The 14,077-nt window shown below is 36.8% G+C and overlaps 1 protein-coding gene across 3 annotated transcripts in view; it reads left to right on the top strand.

Annotated features, from left to right (window-relative positions):
- CHN1 (chimerin 1) overlaps window positions 1-14,077 on the top strand; it is a 214,678-nt gene that overhangs the window by 78,178 nt on the left and 122,423 nt on the right. For all 3 annotated transcript variants that reach the window (XM_017856959.1, XM_017856961.1, XM_017856960.1), the window contains 2 exons: window positions 10,354-10,385; window positions 13,749-13,862. In XM_017856959.1, coding sequence (XP_017712448.1) covers window positions 10,354-10,385; window positions 13,749-13,862 — 146 coding nt within the window. The remainder of the gene's footprint in view (window positions 1-10,353; window positions 10,386-13,748; window positions 13,863-14,077) is intronic.

Genomic DNA, 14,077 nt, shown 5'->3' on the forward strand with positions numbered 1-14,077 from the left:
TGAATTAGTAAAATTTGATCATAGTGAGCTAACTTACTTGGCATGCTGAAGGTTAATGGTTTTCTTTGAGAAAATGGAAAACACAATGGAAAACAAGCTGCATTTCTAGTACTGGTAACTAGAATGCTATAGCACTGAGTAGGAAGGCAGGTATCTGAAAGTCTGCCTTGCTACAAATGGAGTAATAAAAGTAAAACAGTCTGTGTACATTTCATAACATATCAGATTCTCATTTTCCTGATTTTTCCCCTATAAGTCACTTCCAACTCTATGTAGCTCTTTGATAAGTATTCCTCCACTTTGCTGTTACTCAGTTTTTTCTTGAAGATTTTGTAAGTTTAAACTTTATTGATTTATTGTAAGTTGAAGCTTAGGTGTTACCATATTGATATTTTCTATGGCTTAAAGTGCAGTGAGAAAAATAATTTAGAAAACATAGTGAAAATATGTGTTTCAATGGAAAACTGCATTGTCTGCATGCAGCACGTTTTCCCAGGTTATCTGATTCTAGTCTTTCATTGGCTTTGGCTTATTTTAAACTCTGTAACTTGTAGATAACTGGTGGTAATGCATTTATAGACATGTACATTTTGCCTTGTTCAGCAAAGGTTCAGTCATATACCTCTGCCATGCATACCATTGTGGAAAAACTCATTTTGCCCTTATTTGCACATTCATTTCAAAATTTCTAATTTATAAATGTGTCTGTTCTTCAGATTATCTTTTGAACTGGTTGTATCATCTGCCTGATCCTCTCATTAATGATTACAATTAAACTTTTAACGTGTTTATTTTTATATATGTATGAGTCATAATTTTTCTTTGTGAATTCTCTTTAAACAACAGATCCCTTACTTTGATTTTTTCACTTAAATATAACTGTATCTTAATGTGATGAATAATTTATAAGAAACTTGTAAAGATTGTTATTCAGTTCTAATTTTGATTTAAAATATGATAGCAGTATATATATAGAATTACTATGATTATTTTCCTAAGCCACGAGGCAGTAGCAGTGGCTTCTGTTTCTCTTCCTCCCTGCCCTTCCTCCTTCCTTCCTTTAGTATAAGAAATTAAAATAGATCCAAAGCTAGAGTTGAATGCTGACTGACTTACTAGCCTTTAATTTGGAATATAACTCTGTCAATAGCAAATATGAAGTGCATGTTGTTCTTCCTTTTCCCTTTCTCCCTCTCCAGACAACTGAGCCATTTTGAAGTACAATGCAGAACCAGATCTTCAGTTGAGAATATTTATTTTTTATTGTATAATCTTTATATGCATATTCTCTAGATTGTTACCTGAAAAAAAGTATTATTTTGCCAGTGTAGTCATATTGTTTTATGTATGTAATGTGCTAGCTTTTAAGAAGCATCATATAGACTTCCAGACTAGATTTAAAATGCTAAATTGCCAGCCTATGTGTATCATTTTTCACAGGGTGAACAAAGAAGATTAATGGTTCCTTTGATTTCTGACCAGATCACTACTGCTGTAGGCAAGAACAACGTTAAACATTTTTGAAATTTTATAAATGTTTTAGTGGCATTACCTGCAGAAATTTTGTTGTGGTTTTTTGGGTTTTTTTTCTTTTTTTTTTTTGGATACTGTCATTTGAACTGTCAGCCATGGGAAAAGTTTCTTACTAAAAGGAACATAACATTGTTGGGGGAGAAGAGCAAGGGAACTTAACCATTTATAATATTTTATTGCTTATTTCTACTGTTTTCAAATTTCCTGTGGAGAGCAAAAATACTTCTACATTAAAAAAACTTTTATTGTCTTTGATGAAAATAAAATATAAGAAGTCAGACTTTAATTTGAAAAAATATAATGTAGTGAATTAGATTAAAATGTTTATGTATGAGGAAAATAGGCCTAGCATGGTGGCTCACGCCTGTAATCATAACATTTTGGGAGGCCAAAGCAAGAGGATTGCTTGAGCCCAGGAGTTCAAGACCAGTCTTGGCAATGTGGCAAAATCCCATGTAAACCAAAAGTATCTGAGACAGGTCTTAATTAATTTAGAAAGTTTATTTTGACAGAGTTAAGGTCGTGTGCTTGGGAGGCAGGAGTCTGTGCCTTTCTCTAAAGATGTTTGTGAGGGCATCAGTATTTAAAGGGGAAAGGGCAGATACTGAGGAAGGAGGAAGGAATTTCAAAAATATGTAGGTAGACAAGAGACAAATGGTTGCATTCTTGAGTCTTTGATCAGACTTTCGCCAAATACACAATTTACCTTGTGAGGGAGGATAGGGCAATAGTCACTTAGGCCTTTGTCTAGCTCAGTGAATCTGCATTTTTCCATCAGAGGAAGCAGTCAGACATGCATTTGTCTCAGGTTGGCACGGGGATGAGTTGAAGTTCTGTCCTCTGTCCAGTACTTGTGAAAATAAGCTATCAATTTACATTGCCAGAGTGAAAGTCAAGAGAATAAAATGGGAGGCAGGTTTGCCTGATGCAGTTCTCAGCTTGACTTTTCCCTTTGGCTTAGTGATTTGGGGGTCCTGATAATTTGTTTTTCTTTCACACCCATCTCTACAAAATTTTAAAAAATAATCAGCTTGGTGTGGTGGCATGTGCCTGTAGTCCCAGCTACTCAGGGGTCTGAGGTTAGGAGGGTTGCTTGAGCCCCAGAATTCAAGGTTGCAGTGAGCTGTGATCCCCACTGCACTCCAGCCTGGGTGACAGAGTGAGACCTTGTCTCACAAAAGAAAAAGAAAATGAAAGTAGTTCATTGTGGGTAAAACTGCACAGTAAATGTTAATTTAATGAATTTCATTGATATTTTAAATATTGTAAAATGATCTGCTGTTCAGTTATTTATTGAATTCCTATATTGTACTATGTATTTTATGCCACATTCAATAATGGTAGATTAACTTAAAGGTTTTTTTCTCCAGTGAAATAGCGTATAACATTTATGCAAACCATGTTATTGTTAACAGAAAAACCAAACACTGTAAAATATTTAAAAATTCATTCTGAGCCAATATGAGTAACTAAGGCTCAGAGAACATTCTCAAGAGCTTGTGAGAAAATGTGCCTGAGGCAGTTGGGTTAGTTCACATTTATACATTTTAGGGAGACAGGAATTATGGGTAAAATCATAAATCCATACATGGAAGAACATTGGTTCAGCCTAAAGAGGTAGTATATCTTGAAGTGTTATAGTCGTAGGTGGATTCAGGTATTTTTTGATTGGCAATTGGTTGAAAGAGTTAAACTTTGCTTAAAGACTTAAAGTCAATAGAAAGAAATGCTTGAGTTAAGGTAGAGGGAGTTGTGGAGACCAAGGTTCTTGTTATGTAGATGAAGCCTCTGGATAGTAGCTTTTGGAGAGAAAAGATGGTAAATGTCTCTTTTAGACCTTAAAGGTGTCACATTCTCATTTAATCACTCCTAGGTCCAGGAAAGACCTAGAAAGGGAAGGCCTGGATGTATTAATGGAAATTCTCCACAGTTGCAAATTCTCCCACAAGGGATGGCTTTGCAGGGCCTTTTCAAAATATGTCAAAGAAATATATTTTGGGATAAAATATTTGTATCTCCTTTAGAATCTGCTGTCATATGATACCATACCAGAGCTGGATTGGAATTTGGTATCTTATTGCCACCGTCTGTGTTGTCAGCCTTATGATCTCTATTTCAATGTTAATGCTGGTCAGTTGTGCCTAAACACCAAAAGGGAGGGGGGTATGAGGAGGCGTGTCCAACATCTCTTCCCATCATGGCTAGAAATTCAGTTTTTCAGGTTTCTTTGGGGCCCCGTTTGGTCAAGAGGGAGTCCATTTAGGTGGCTGGAGACCTTAGGATTTTTGTTTGTTTGTTTGTGTGGTAAAACATTTTATAGGCACCTTTTATTTTCAGTTAGAAATCATTTTCTTCTCTTCTCATTTTCCTACCCATTTTATGGTATCATGAAAAAATGTTAACTACTAAATACAGAAAATTGGAGAAAGCGAAGCATATAATTCAATACAAGTACTCATTTTAAAACATATCTTAGTTACATTGAGTTCAACCAGTTTTAGTCTGTAAATAGTTTCTTATTAATTTATAAAACTTAGTAACAAGCATATAAATGTTTGTGTAAACATAAAGATGTTTTCCTATAGCATGTAACACTTGAAATTCCTCATTTGATGTATTTGCAAGTAAACTAATTTGGGGTTATTAATAATCATTTTTATAGTATGAATTCCTTAATTTAATTATCCAAGTAATGTTATATTGTCTCTGAGTTTGAAAAGACGATTCCAAATCACTGAAGTAATCATACCTTAGACATCAGCAAAACATCTAAATGCTATTGTAGAGGAAGAAAAACTTCTCTACCCTATTAGGTTCAGTAGCTGTGATTTTTGGACTACACTGACAAAAGGCAGATTAACAGGAGAAAAGGTTTATTTCATATGCACATGGAGAGCGGGATCTCACAGAAAATAAGTGAAAACACCAAGGAGGCAGTTAGACTTGGGGGTTATATGTCATTTTAACAAAGGGTGATAGAGATAAGAGACTAGACAAAGAAAAGGGGATTTGGGCTTGGCAGGGTGGTAAGTTGTGGGAAGGAAATATGTGATAAATAAGGATTTTTAGTAAGGTTTGTTATGCAGACTCAGGTCATCTCAGGAGATTAGAATTGTCTCTGGAGTTGGTTTCCTCTTCCTAGTATGGTAGAAGAGTATATCTTTACGTTTCTTTACAAATGTAAATTTCTTTTACAAAAGGGAATTTATGCTATGTTTTTAGACAGAAAGGGAGAGTACAGAAAGCATCTATGTTTGATGTTTCTAAATTGCCTTCAGTTTAAAATAATTCTTTTTTTTTTTTTTTTTTGAGACAGAGTCTTGCTCTGTTGCCCAGGCTGGAATGCAGTGGCATGATCCCAGCTTACTGCAAGCTCTGCCTCCTGGGTTCACGCCATTCTCCTGCCTCAGCCTCCCGAATAGCTGGGACTACAGGCACCCGCCATCATGCCATGCCTGGCTGATTTTTGTATTTTTAGTAGAGACAGGGTTTCACTGTGTTAGCCAGGATGGTCTCCATCTCATGATCCGCCTGCCTCAGCTTCCCAAAATGCTGGGATTACAGGTATGAGCCACAGCGCCCAGCTAAAATAATTCTTATGCCAATGTACCATGTTTTAGGGTAGTGTATTGTGATCCCCTTTACTATCTAGACATGAGAGGAAGAAAAATCTAAACTTAAGTTCTGATTGACATTTCAATTATAAAAATACAGAAAAGATGAAATTGGTGTGTGAATTTTATTTTTGATACAGTGCTCATTATATATAAAATGCTCTTAATTATCAGTGCTTACCTAATTTCCTTTAATTCAAAATTATTTTGGGTAAAGCAAATAATTATTTAGTAACATAAGGCCATAATCAATTGTTTTCCAAAGATGATTACGTAGGCAATTAATGGAAGCAGATTATGGACTTACTGTAGGACTACTGAATAAATAATCAGTATTTCTCCTGGATTGGGAAATGTAGTGGATTGCCACACCATTTGCAGCCACCAGTCTCACTACTGTCACCGCTTATTTGTACTCGCCCAGGATTTTCCTTGGTAAGTAGAGTATTTTCAAAAACTCTCCTTTAACTTCAGTGCCATACACCTTCAACTACCTGCAAAGATCTCATGATTTGAAGGAAAGGCCATGATCTCTTCTCAAAATGTTGGGAGACCCCATTCTAATGTGTCTCAAGCTTCGATATTAGGTTACACAAAAGCTAATCTTAATTTATATTGTTAAAGGTGATATTAGGTATATAATTAATGTATAAATACATTTTTCTTTAATAGTTATGATATGGTCAAAATTGAAGTTCCTTTTATGCCTTTTCCTTGGCCCCCTCAGGTCTGTTCTCTACCCACTTTCCTTGAGGTAACAATTTGAATTTGGTATGCAGGTATGCATACTTCTAGATCTCTATTTGTGCCATAAATACATATCATTTGTGTATGTGCTTTTTCCTAAATGGTGTCATTCTGTATTGTTATTTCATAATTTATGTTTGTATTCAATAGTTTGTCTTAATGATTTTGCCATGTTAGTCCCGATAGATCTACATTATTCCTTCAAACTGTGTATATTATTTATATTATAAATCAAGTTAGTTATTGCCCTATTGGTGTATATTTAAAATATTTCTATTTTTTAATGTATGTATGAGTGAATTAATGAATAAATGAATGACAGGGTCTTACTCTGTCACTCAGGCTGAGACTGCAGTGATGTGATCATGGCTCACTGCAGCCTCAACCTCCTGGGCTCAGACAATCCTCTCATCTCAGCCTTCTGACTAGCTAGGACTACAGGCACGTGCCACCACCAAAAAATTTTTTTAAATATTTTGTAGAGATGGGGGTCTTGCTATATTGCTAGGCTAGCCTTGAGTTTGTGGCCTCAAGCAGTTCTCCTACCTTGGTCTCCCAAAGTACTGGGATTACAGGTATGAGCCACCATGTCTGACTGCCCCATTTTAAAAATGACTATGTCAAGCCTGTAATCCCAGCACTTTGGGAGGCCGAGACGGGCGGATCACAAGGTCAGGAGATCGAGACCATCCTGGCTAACATGGTGAAACTCCGTCTCTACTAAAAAATACAAAAAACTAGCCGGGCGAGGTGGCGGGTGCCTGTAGTCCCAGCTACTCGGGACGCTGAGGCAGAATGGTGTAAACCCGGGAGGCGAAGCTTGCAGTGAGCTGAGATCCGGCCACTGCACTCCAGCCTGGGTGACAGAGCGAGACTCCGTCTCAAAAAAAAAGAAAAAAAATGACTATGAAGTGAGAACATTCCTATTCACGTTTTCATGTGTACATGTACATATATATCTTCCTCTAGAGTAAATACTGAGCATCTTCATATTTTCAGTTGGAAAGGACATTGCTAAATGATTCTTTTGAGTAACATTTTATCATATAATGCTATAGAAAATTAATTCTCGGCCGGGCGCGGTGGCTGAAGCCTGTAATCCCAGCACTTTGGGAGGCCGAGACAGACGGGTGGCCTGAGTTCAAGAGTTTGAAACCAGCCTGGACAACATAGTGAGACCCTGTCTCTGCCAAAAATTTAAAAATTAGCCTGGAGTCCCAGCTACTCAGGAGGCTGAGGTGGGATAATCAATTCAGCCTAGGAGATGGAAGTTGCAGAAAATGACACACTCTGTAAATCATGCCAATGCACTCCAGCCTGGCCATAGAGTCAGACCCCATAAGAGATATAACAATAAGAAAAAGTTTGAAATATTGTGAGAATTACCAATATATGACAGAGACACAAAGTGAGCAACATGGTGTGAGAAAAGTGGCATTGATGGACTTGCTTGACACAGGTTGCTACAAATCTTTGATTTTTTANAAAAAAAAAGTTAAAATCATGACTCTCCTATAGATATGAAAATGAACGCATGTTAAAAATTTATTTTACTCATAAGATATGAGAAAACTAGGCAGATGTTATAATCAGTTGAAAGGAAAATGCCAAAAACTCTTATATGGAGTCAAGGAATATTGAGATGAATTGCACATGGAGACAAAACTAGTTTTTCCACTCGGAGAGAGGGTAGGGAAAAAGTCAGTTCAACCACCAATATGCAGGAAAAAATGTATCTATTAGTTACCTACAACTTAGGCAGTACCAGAATAGCTCAGACACAAGGCACTGGGCTAGAATCTGATAAGCCAGTAGGGTATGCTATAGATTAGGTGTCCCCAGTCCCCAGGCCATGGACCAGTACCACTCTGTGGCCTGTTAGGAACCGGGCTGCACAGAAGGAGGTGAGTGGTAGGTGAGCCAGTGTTGCTTCATCTGCAGCCACTCCCTGTTGTTCACATTACTGCCTGAGCTCTGGCTCCTCTCAGATCAGCGGCCATATTAGACTCATGGGAACACGAACCCTATTGTGAGCTGCACATGCCAGGGGACCTAGGTTGCATGCCCCTTATGAGAATCCAGGGCTTGATGATCTGTCACTGTCTCCCATCACCCCCAGATGGGACCGTCTAGTTGCAGGAAAACAAGCTCAGGGCTCCCACTGATTCTACATTATGGTGAGTATATAATAATAATAGAAATAAAGTGCACAGTAAGTGAAATTTGCTTGAATCATCCTGAAACTATACCCCCACCCCTGCCCCGGTCCATGGAAAATTTGTTTTCCACAAAACCAGTCCCCGGTGCTAAAAATGTTGGGGATCACTGCTATAGATGATGAACAATTTTTTATTGAAACAAAAGTTTTTCTATGCTGTGAGTAAATATATCAAGTTTGCTGAAAACAATACCAGACTTGGCCGCAAGCTGTATGCAGAACTAAGGGAGAAGATCACTGAAAAGACAGGCTTTGAGTTGCTTTGGGAACTGCCATGTTTAACCAAATTCACATGAGTCAGTGTTAAATATAGTTGACAGAGGGCGTGTTCCCTTTTTGCCATTCTTAAGAATCCCAGTTGTGCCTTGAGCCCCAACGTTTGAACAAGTAACCTTGAATAAGTTTTGTAATCTCTCGGATGCTCAGTTTCTCCACTACCATGATTCTGCAATCTCACTAGTTGGTATATACCCAAAGGAAATGAAATTAATATGTTGATGAAGTATCTGCACTCCCATGTTCATTGCAGCATTGTTCATAGCATCCAAGATACGGAACCAACCTAAGTGTTCATCAGTTAATGAATGCATAAAGAAAATGTGGTGTATATATACATAATGGAATACTGTATATTCTATTTCAGTATACAGTGGAATACTGTTTATTTCAAATTGAATACAAAAGGAAGTCCTGTCATTTGCAACAACAGGGATGAACTTAGAGGACTTTATTTATGTTAAGTGAAACAAGGCAGGCCCAGAAAGACAAATACTGCATGATCTCACTTGTGGAATCTAAAAACGTTGAATTTGTAGTAGCAAGAAGTAAAATAGTGGTTATCAGTGGCAGAGGGAAGGAGAAGGAAAGAATGTGGTTGGGGTGGGAATTCAGGAGATATTGGTTAAAGGATACAAAATTTTATTTAGGTTGGAGGAATATGTTCAAGAGATCTATTGTACAACTTAATGACTATAGTTAATAACAATGTATTATATACTTGAAAATTGCTGAGGGTGAATTTTATGTGTTCTAACCACAAAAAAATAAGTATGTGAAGTAATGTGTGTGTTAATTAGCTTGTTTTAGCCATTCTACAATATATACAAATATCACAACATCATGCCATATACCATAATACACCACACATACCCCTTTTATTTGTTAATTATAAGTACATTTAAAAGAAAAGGTGAATTTTGCCAAGAAAAATAAATGAGGATGATAGTACTATTTCATAAAGACAAAGTAGAATAATTCCTCTTATTTTGAGGATTCAGTGATCTTTAAATGTAACTAAAATGCATAGCAAATAGCAAGAGCTCAATAACATAGTACGTGGTGTCATCAAAGTACCTACTAGGGAAAAGCCTTTTTGCTGTTCCTATGATTTTGTAGTCAGAGTTGGCATCTTGTCATTCAGGACCCAGTTTAAATGTCATCTCAGAGAGAGCTTTGCTAACCACCCAGCTTAATAAGTACCTCACTAGTCTTCCCTTTTGTTACTCACTCCTATTTTCATTACAGTATTTACTACTACTTTCTATTTTGTTTTTTAAACTTCTTTATTATCTGTCTGTCACTATTAGAATGTAAGTGCCAAAAGAATTTTGGTCTTATATAGTAATGTGTCCCTGCAGGTAGAACAATGCCTGTCACGTATTTGCTGTTCAGTGAGTGTATTTTGAATGAATGGAGTACATGCCCTCTATCTTCCTGTGAAAATTCCTGGGCATTTATCTTGCTGGGGCTTTTCTTAGCTATAGCCAGCACACATGCCCTGACAAGCTGTGGTGAGGGAAGAGATGATGGGAGAACAGAAGGGCAAGAGTATATGGAGATGCTAACAGAATGGAGAGTCTGGAGCAAGAGGGAGAGGAATAGCAGGGGAGGATGGGGGAGAAAGCTACAATTGAGTGTGTCACAATTGTGGCTATATGTTTTGGGGTGTTATGTTCACTCTTGAATAAAGTGAAATTTTTTTCAGCTCATTAGATTCTAGAAATTAAAGATAGTTTAGTCCAACTATATACACAGCATTTTATAAATAAGAAATAGGTCTGGAGAGATGAAGTGACCAGTCCAAATGGCACAGGTAACCTACTGGTAGAAATGGGACTGCATACTCTGTTATTTGAATTCTTTTTTTAATATATGCTTTAGTTTGTCACATGCACAAAATGTTGAATTATGTTCTGCATGTTTGCATTTTTACAAATATGCCTTTTTTTCCCTTCCCAATAGGTAGAAAACAGACCAAAGTATTATGGAAGAGAGTAAGTATGAATTATTAGAAAGCATTTCATAGATTGGCATATGTAAGAGAGACAGGGTAAATGGATGCTTTTAAATGAAAGCAAGAGGAAGAAGTATTCAAGTTTGGTGGAGTTACATTTATTTCTTAAAAATTTCTAATGTGATCTAATTGGTGAACAATATAGACAATAAAGACAAGCATAAATAAGAAAATAGCATGGGAAAATGTACATGCAATAATGTTAAGGATTCAAACCATACAAGTAAATAATCTTAGATGTATATGAGGAAAATGTACATATTTGTGTTTTTCTGTACATGTGTATTAGGCATATAGATATGTATATATGCACACATGTATGTACAGTGGGATGTGGGTGATTTGTTCTATATATTTTTATTTTTCAGATTTTCTTAAATAGTATGTATTTATTGTGAGAAAAATGTAATTCATGCTACTGAGAAACAACTAATGTTAACAATTTGAAGTATTACTCCCTGAAGAAATATTTTCCTAATGGATTTGAACCAAATTGAGATATTATACATATCATTTTATAGCCTGATTGTTACCACTTAAAATTGACAATGAGCATTTTCTGTTTTGTGAAAATGCAATGATTTTAAAGTCCTTAATTTTCAGGTTATTGAAAACAGAAATGTGGCACTTTGGGGAAAAGAATAAAAATCACTCATAATCTCATCATTCCTCAAAATTGTTTTTTATGACTGGAGATCGTATCAGATAAAAGTATACTTAACAAATATTTTTAAATTATTTCAAATTACATATGTTTTCAAGACGTAGGAATGGATTACAGATGCATACCTATGAGTTGATGAAAGGGTGATTTCAAAGTTAAGAACCACTAGTATTCTACAGTACAGTTGTATTGTAATTTATATAGTCATTCTTCTACTTTTGGTGTAATAGGTTGCTTTTAAACTATATACTATTGGAAGTAACACCATAGGAAACATCTCAGTGCATGGGGTCTTGGGGAGTTAGAAATTTTTGATTAACTTGTGCAAATAGTTTTAAAATTCTTTAAATATATTGTCAAGTTTTGTTTCAGAATTTGTTTTCTTTTAAGTTCATTGAATTTTTTTTTTTTTTTAAGATGGAGTTTTGCTCTTGTTGTCCAGGCTGGAGTGTAATGGTGTGATCTCGGTTCACTGTAACCTCCCCCTCCCAGGTTCAAGCAATTCTCCTGCCTCAGCCTCCCGGGTAACCGGGATTGCAGGCACCGCCACTACGCCCCATTAATTTTTTGTATTTTTAGTAGAGACGGGGTTTCACCATGTTGGTCAGACTGGTCTTGAACTCCTGACCTCAGGTGATCCACCGTCTCAGCTTCCCAAAGTGTTGGGATTATAGGCATGAGTGACTGCACCCAGCCTGCAATGAGGTTTTAAAAATTACAAAACCTCCTGGGTTCAGGCGGTTCTCCCACCTCAGCCTCCCGAGTAGGTGGGACTGCAGGCACCTGTCACCACGCCCAGCTAATTTTTTGTGTTTTTAGTAGAAACAGGGTTTCACCATGTTGGCCAGGCTAGTCTCAAACTCCTGACCTCAGTTAATCCACCTGCCTCGGCTTTCCAAAGTGCTGGAATTAGAGGCATGAACTATTGTGCCTGGCCAGTTAATTGAATTTTTAAACAAATAGATAACTATATTTTACCAACTGTATTATTTGATATTATGTAAAGTTAAAATATATACCAATGTGCTAAATAGCAAGGGATAGATTACCATCTCCTTGCCTCCAGCAGATTCAGAGCATTAGCCTTTGGACCTAGTTCTCAAAGATTGGAAAATTTATGGAGATGAGAAACTTAGGAGCCCATTGTAAACCGAGCTGTCATGATTTGAACATGCCTACTGTGAACTGTTTGAAGACTTAAATTGAGAGACTGAACCATCCCTATCAGGAAAAATTCCAGAAAATTTTCTCTTGTCCTTCATAATGTTCCTGAATTATTAAAGTGCCATTTCAATGCCTTTTAAATGTATCATTCCAAATTCAAGTGTCTATTGTTTCTTTAGTACCAGTAAAAGCTGCAAAATTTCTTTTGAGCAGTGGGTCATTGCGGTTATTGTAGGGGAGGAAAGACTTTCCCTCTACTTCCTATGTTTGAGAGCTGGGTCTATGAAATAAGCAAACAATGTGCAGATTAACAGGAGAGAAGGTATACAAATTTATTAATTTTTAATACTACTTGCACAGGGGCATCATAGAAAAAAATAAAGTGAATACCACTCCAAAAAGTGAGATTTGAGAGTTTGTATGCCATCATAACGGGAATGGGAGGGAAGTTTCTGGCCATTGACGGGAAGGTAAATGGTAGTTTGTGACAGTTTGTCTGAGTGTGTTGTTGACTTTTAGTCTCCTCTCCTCTATAAGAGTCAGTCTTCCCTGGTTGCTGAAACTGATGGGAGGGCATTGATAACAATTGAGTTCCTTTTGGATGATCTGTCTTTAGGTAGATAGGGAGAGTCAGAGAAAGCCTGTCTCTGCATTTGGTATTTTTAAAGTGCCTTCAGCTCAAAATACTTGATACAGCAAAGTGGCATATTTTGGGGTGACATGTCCTGAATTCCTTCATTATCTCTGAGTTATACAAGGACATATAGGTTCTTTGTAAATTGTAAATCACTATACAAATGTAAGATGGCTTTTTATTTTTAATGTGTGTCACCAACATTTTTTTTTCAGTGTTTTATGCCAGATTGTTATAGATTCATCTGTGTTTGTGTAAAGAGCATGTTATTTATGTTTATTCTTTCTCTATTTTTCTGTGTTAATCAAAGATAAGGTTTTAGCAGAGAATGAAAACAAGTATTATACTTGTTTGCTTTGGGCTTGAGTGTTCAGTAACGCAGATTATGCACATTATTGGGCAATCATGCCAATTAAGGACAACCCAGGGTCCTGGAAAATTGCCAACATGGACTCAGAGCCAAAATTTTGGAGCAGTGCTACTAATGGGAAGAAAGGAAAATAGGATACATTTCTGTGTGTTTTTTTTTTGTTTGTTTGTTTGTTTTAGCAAGCCGTATGGTTGAATGGATACATAAGAAAGGAATTGTCCTCTTGAGAGAGGTGGTTGATCTTCCCTTAGATGGATGTGGATTTTGATTCCATGGTTGTTAACTGGATTGGGTAGTCCTTTGGTGCTGTTCTTATCACCACAGAGAATCTGGCTGGGGGCCAGGTCCAGAGAAACACAAGCATAGTTAAACCCAAGTGCTTCCCCTCCATTATGTGGCAATACTTTGTCTAGAAAACAACAGGAGAAGGTGGTGGTAGTAGGATGTTGTTTTATCTTGTTTTATTGAAAAATGTAGAAAGCACAGTTTCTGAATAGACTTTGTTTCTTAGGTTTCATGGCATGATCTCCAGAGAAGCAGCCGACCAGCTCTTGATTGTGGCTGAGGGGAGCTACCTCATCCGGGAGAGCCAGCGGCAGCCAGGGACCTACACTTTGGCTTTAAGGTTGGTCATGGGCCTGCAATTACTACTGTGCTTTATTTAAAACTCTCTTAATAGAAGGCTTTAAATTTTAAAAGCATCCAGCATGTAATTGAATTGGTTCTTGTTTTCTTGGGATCTAATTACCATTTTAATAGCTTTGAGACCCTTTAAAAATTCCTCATGAATGGTAGCACTCAGTAAATAAAAAAAGAAATTTTTTTTTTTTTTTTTTTTTT

Source organism: Rhinopithecus bieti, unplaced genomic scaffold (genome assembly GCF_001698545.2).
Source record: "Rhinopithecus bieti isolate Rb0 unplaced genomic scaffold, ASM169854v2 scaffold_43749, whole genome shotgun sequence".
Lineage (NCBI taxonomy): Eukaryota > Metazoa > Chordata > Mammalia > Primates > Cercopithecidae > Rhinopithecus > Rhinopithecus bieti.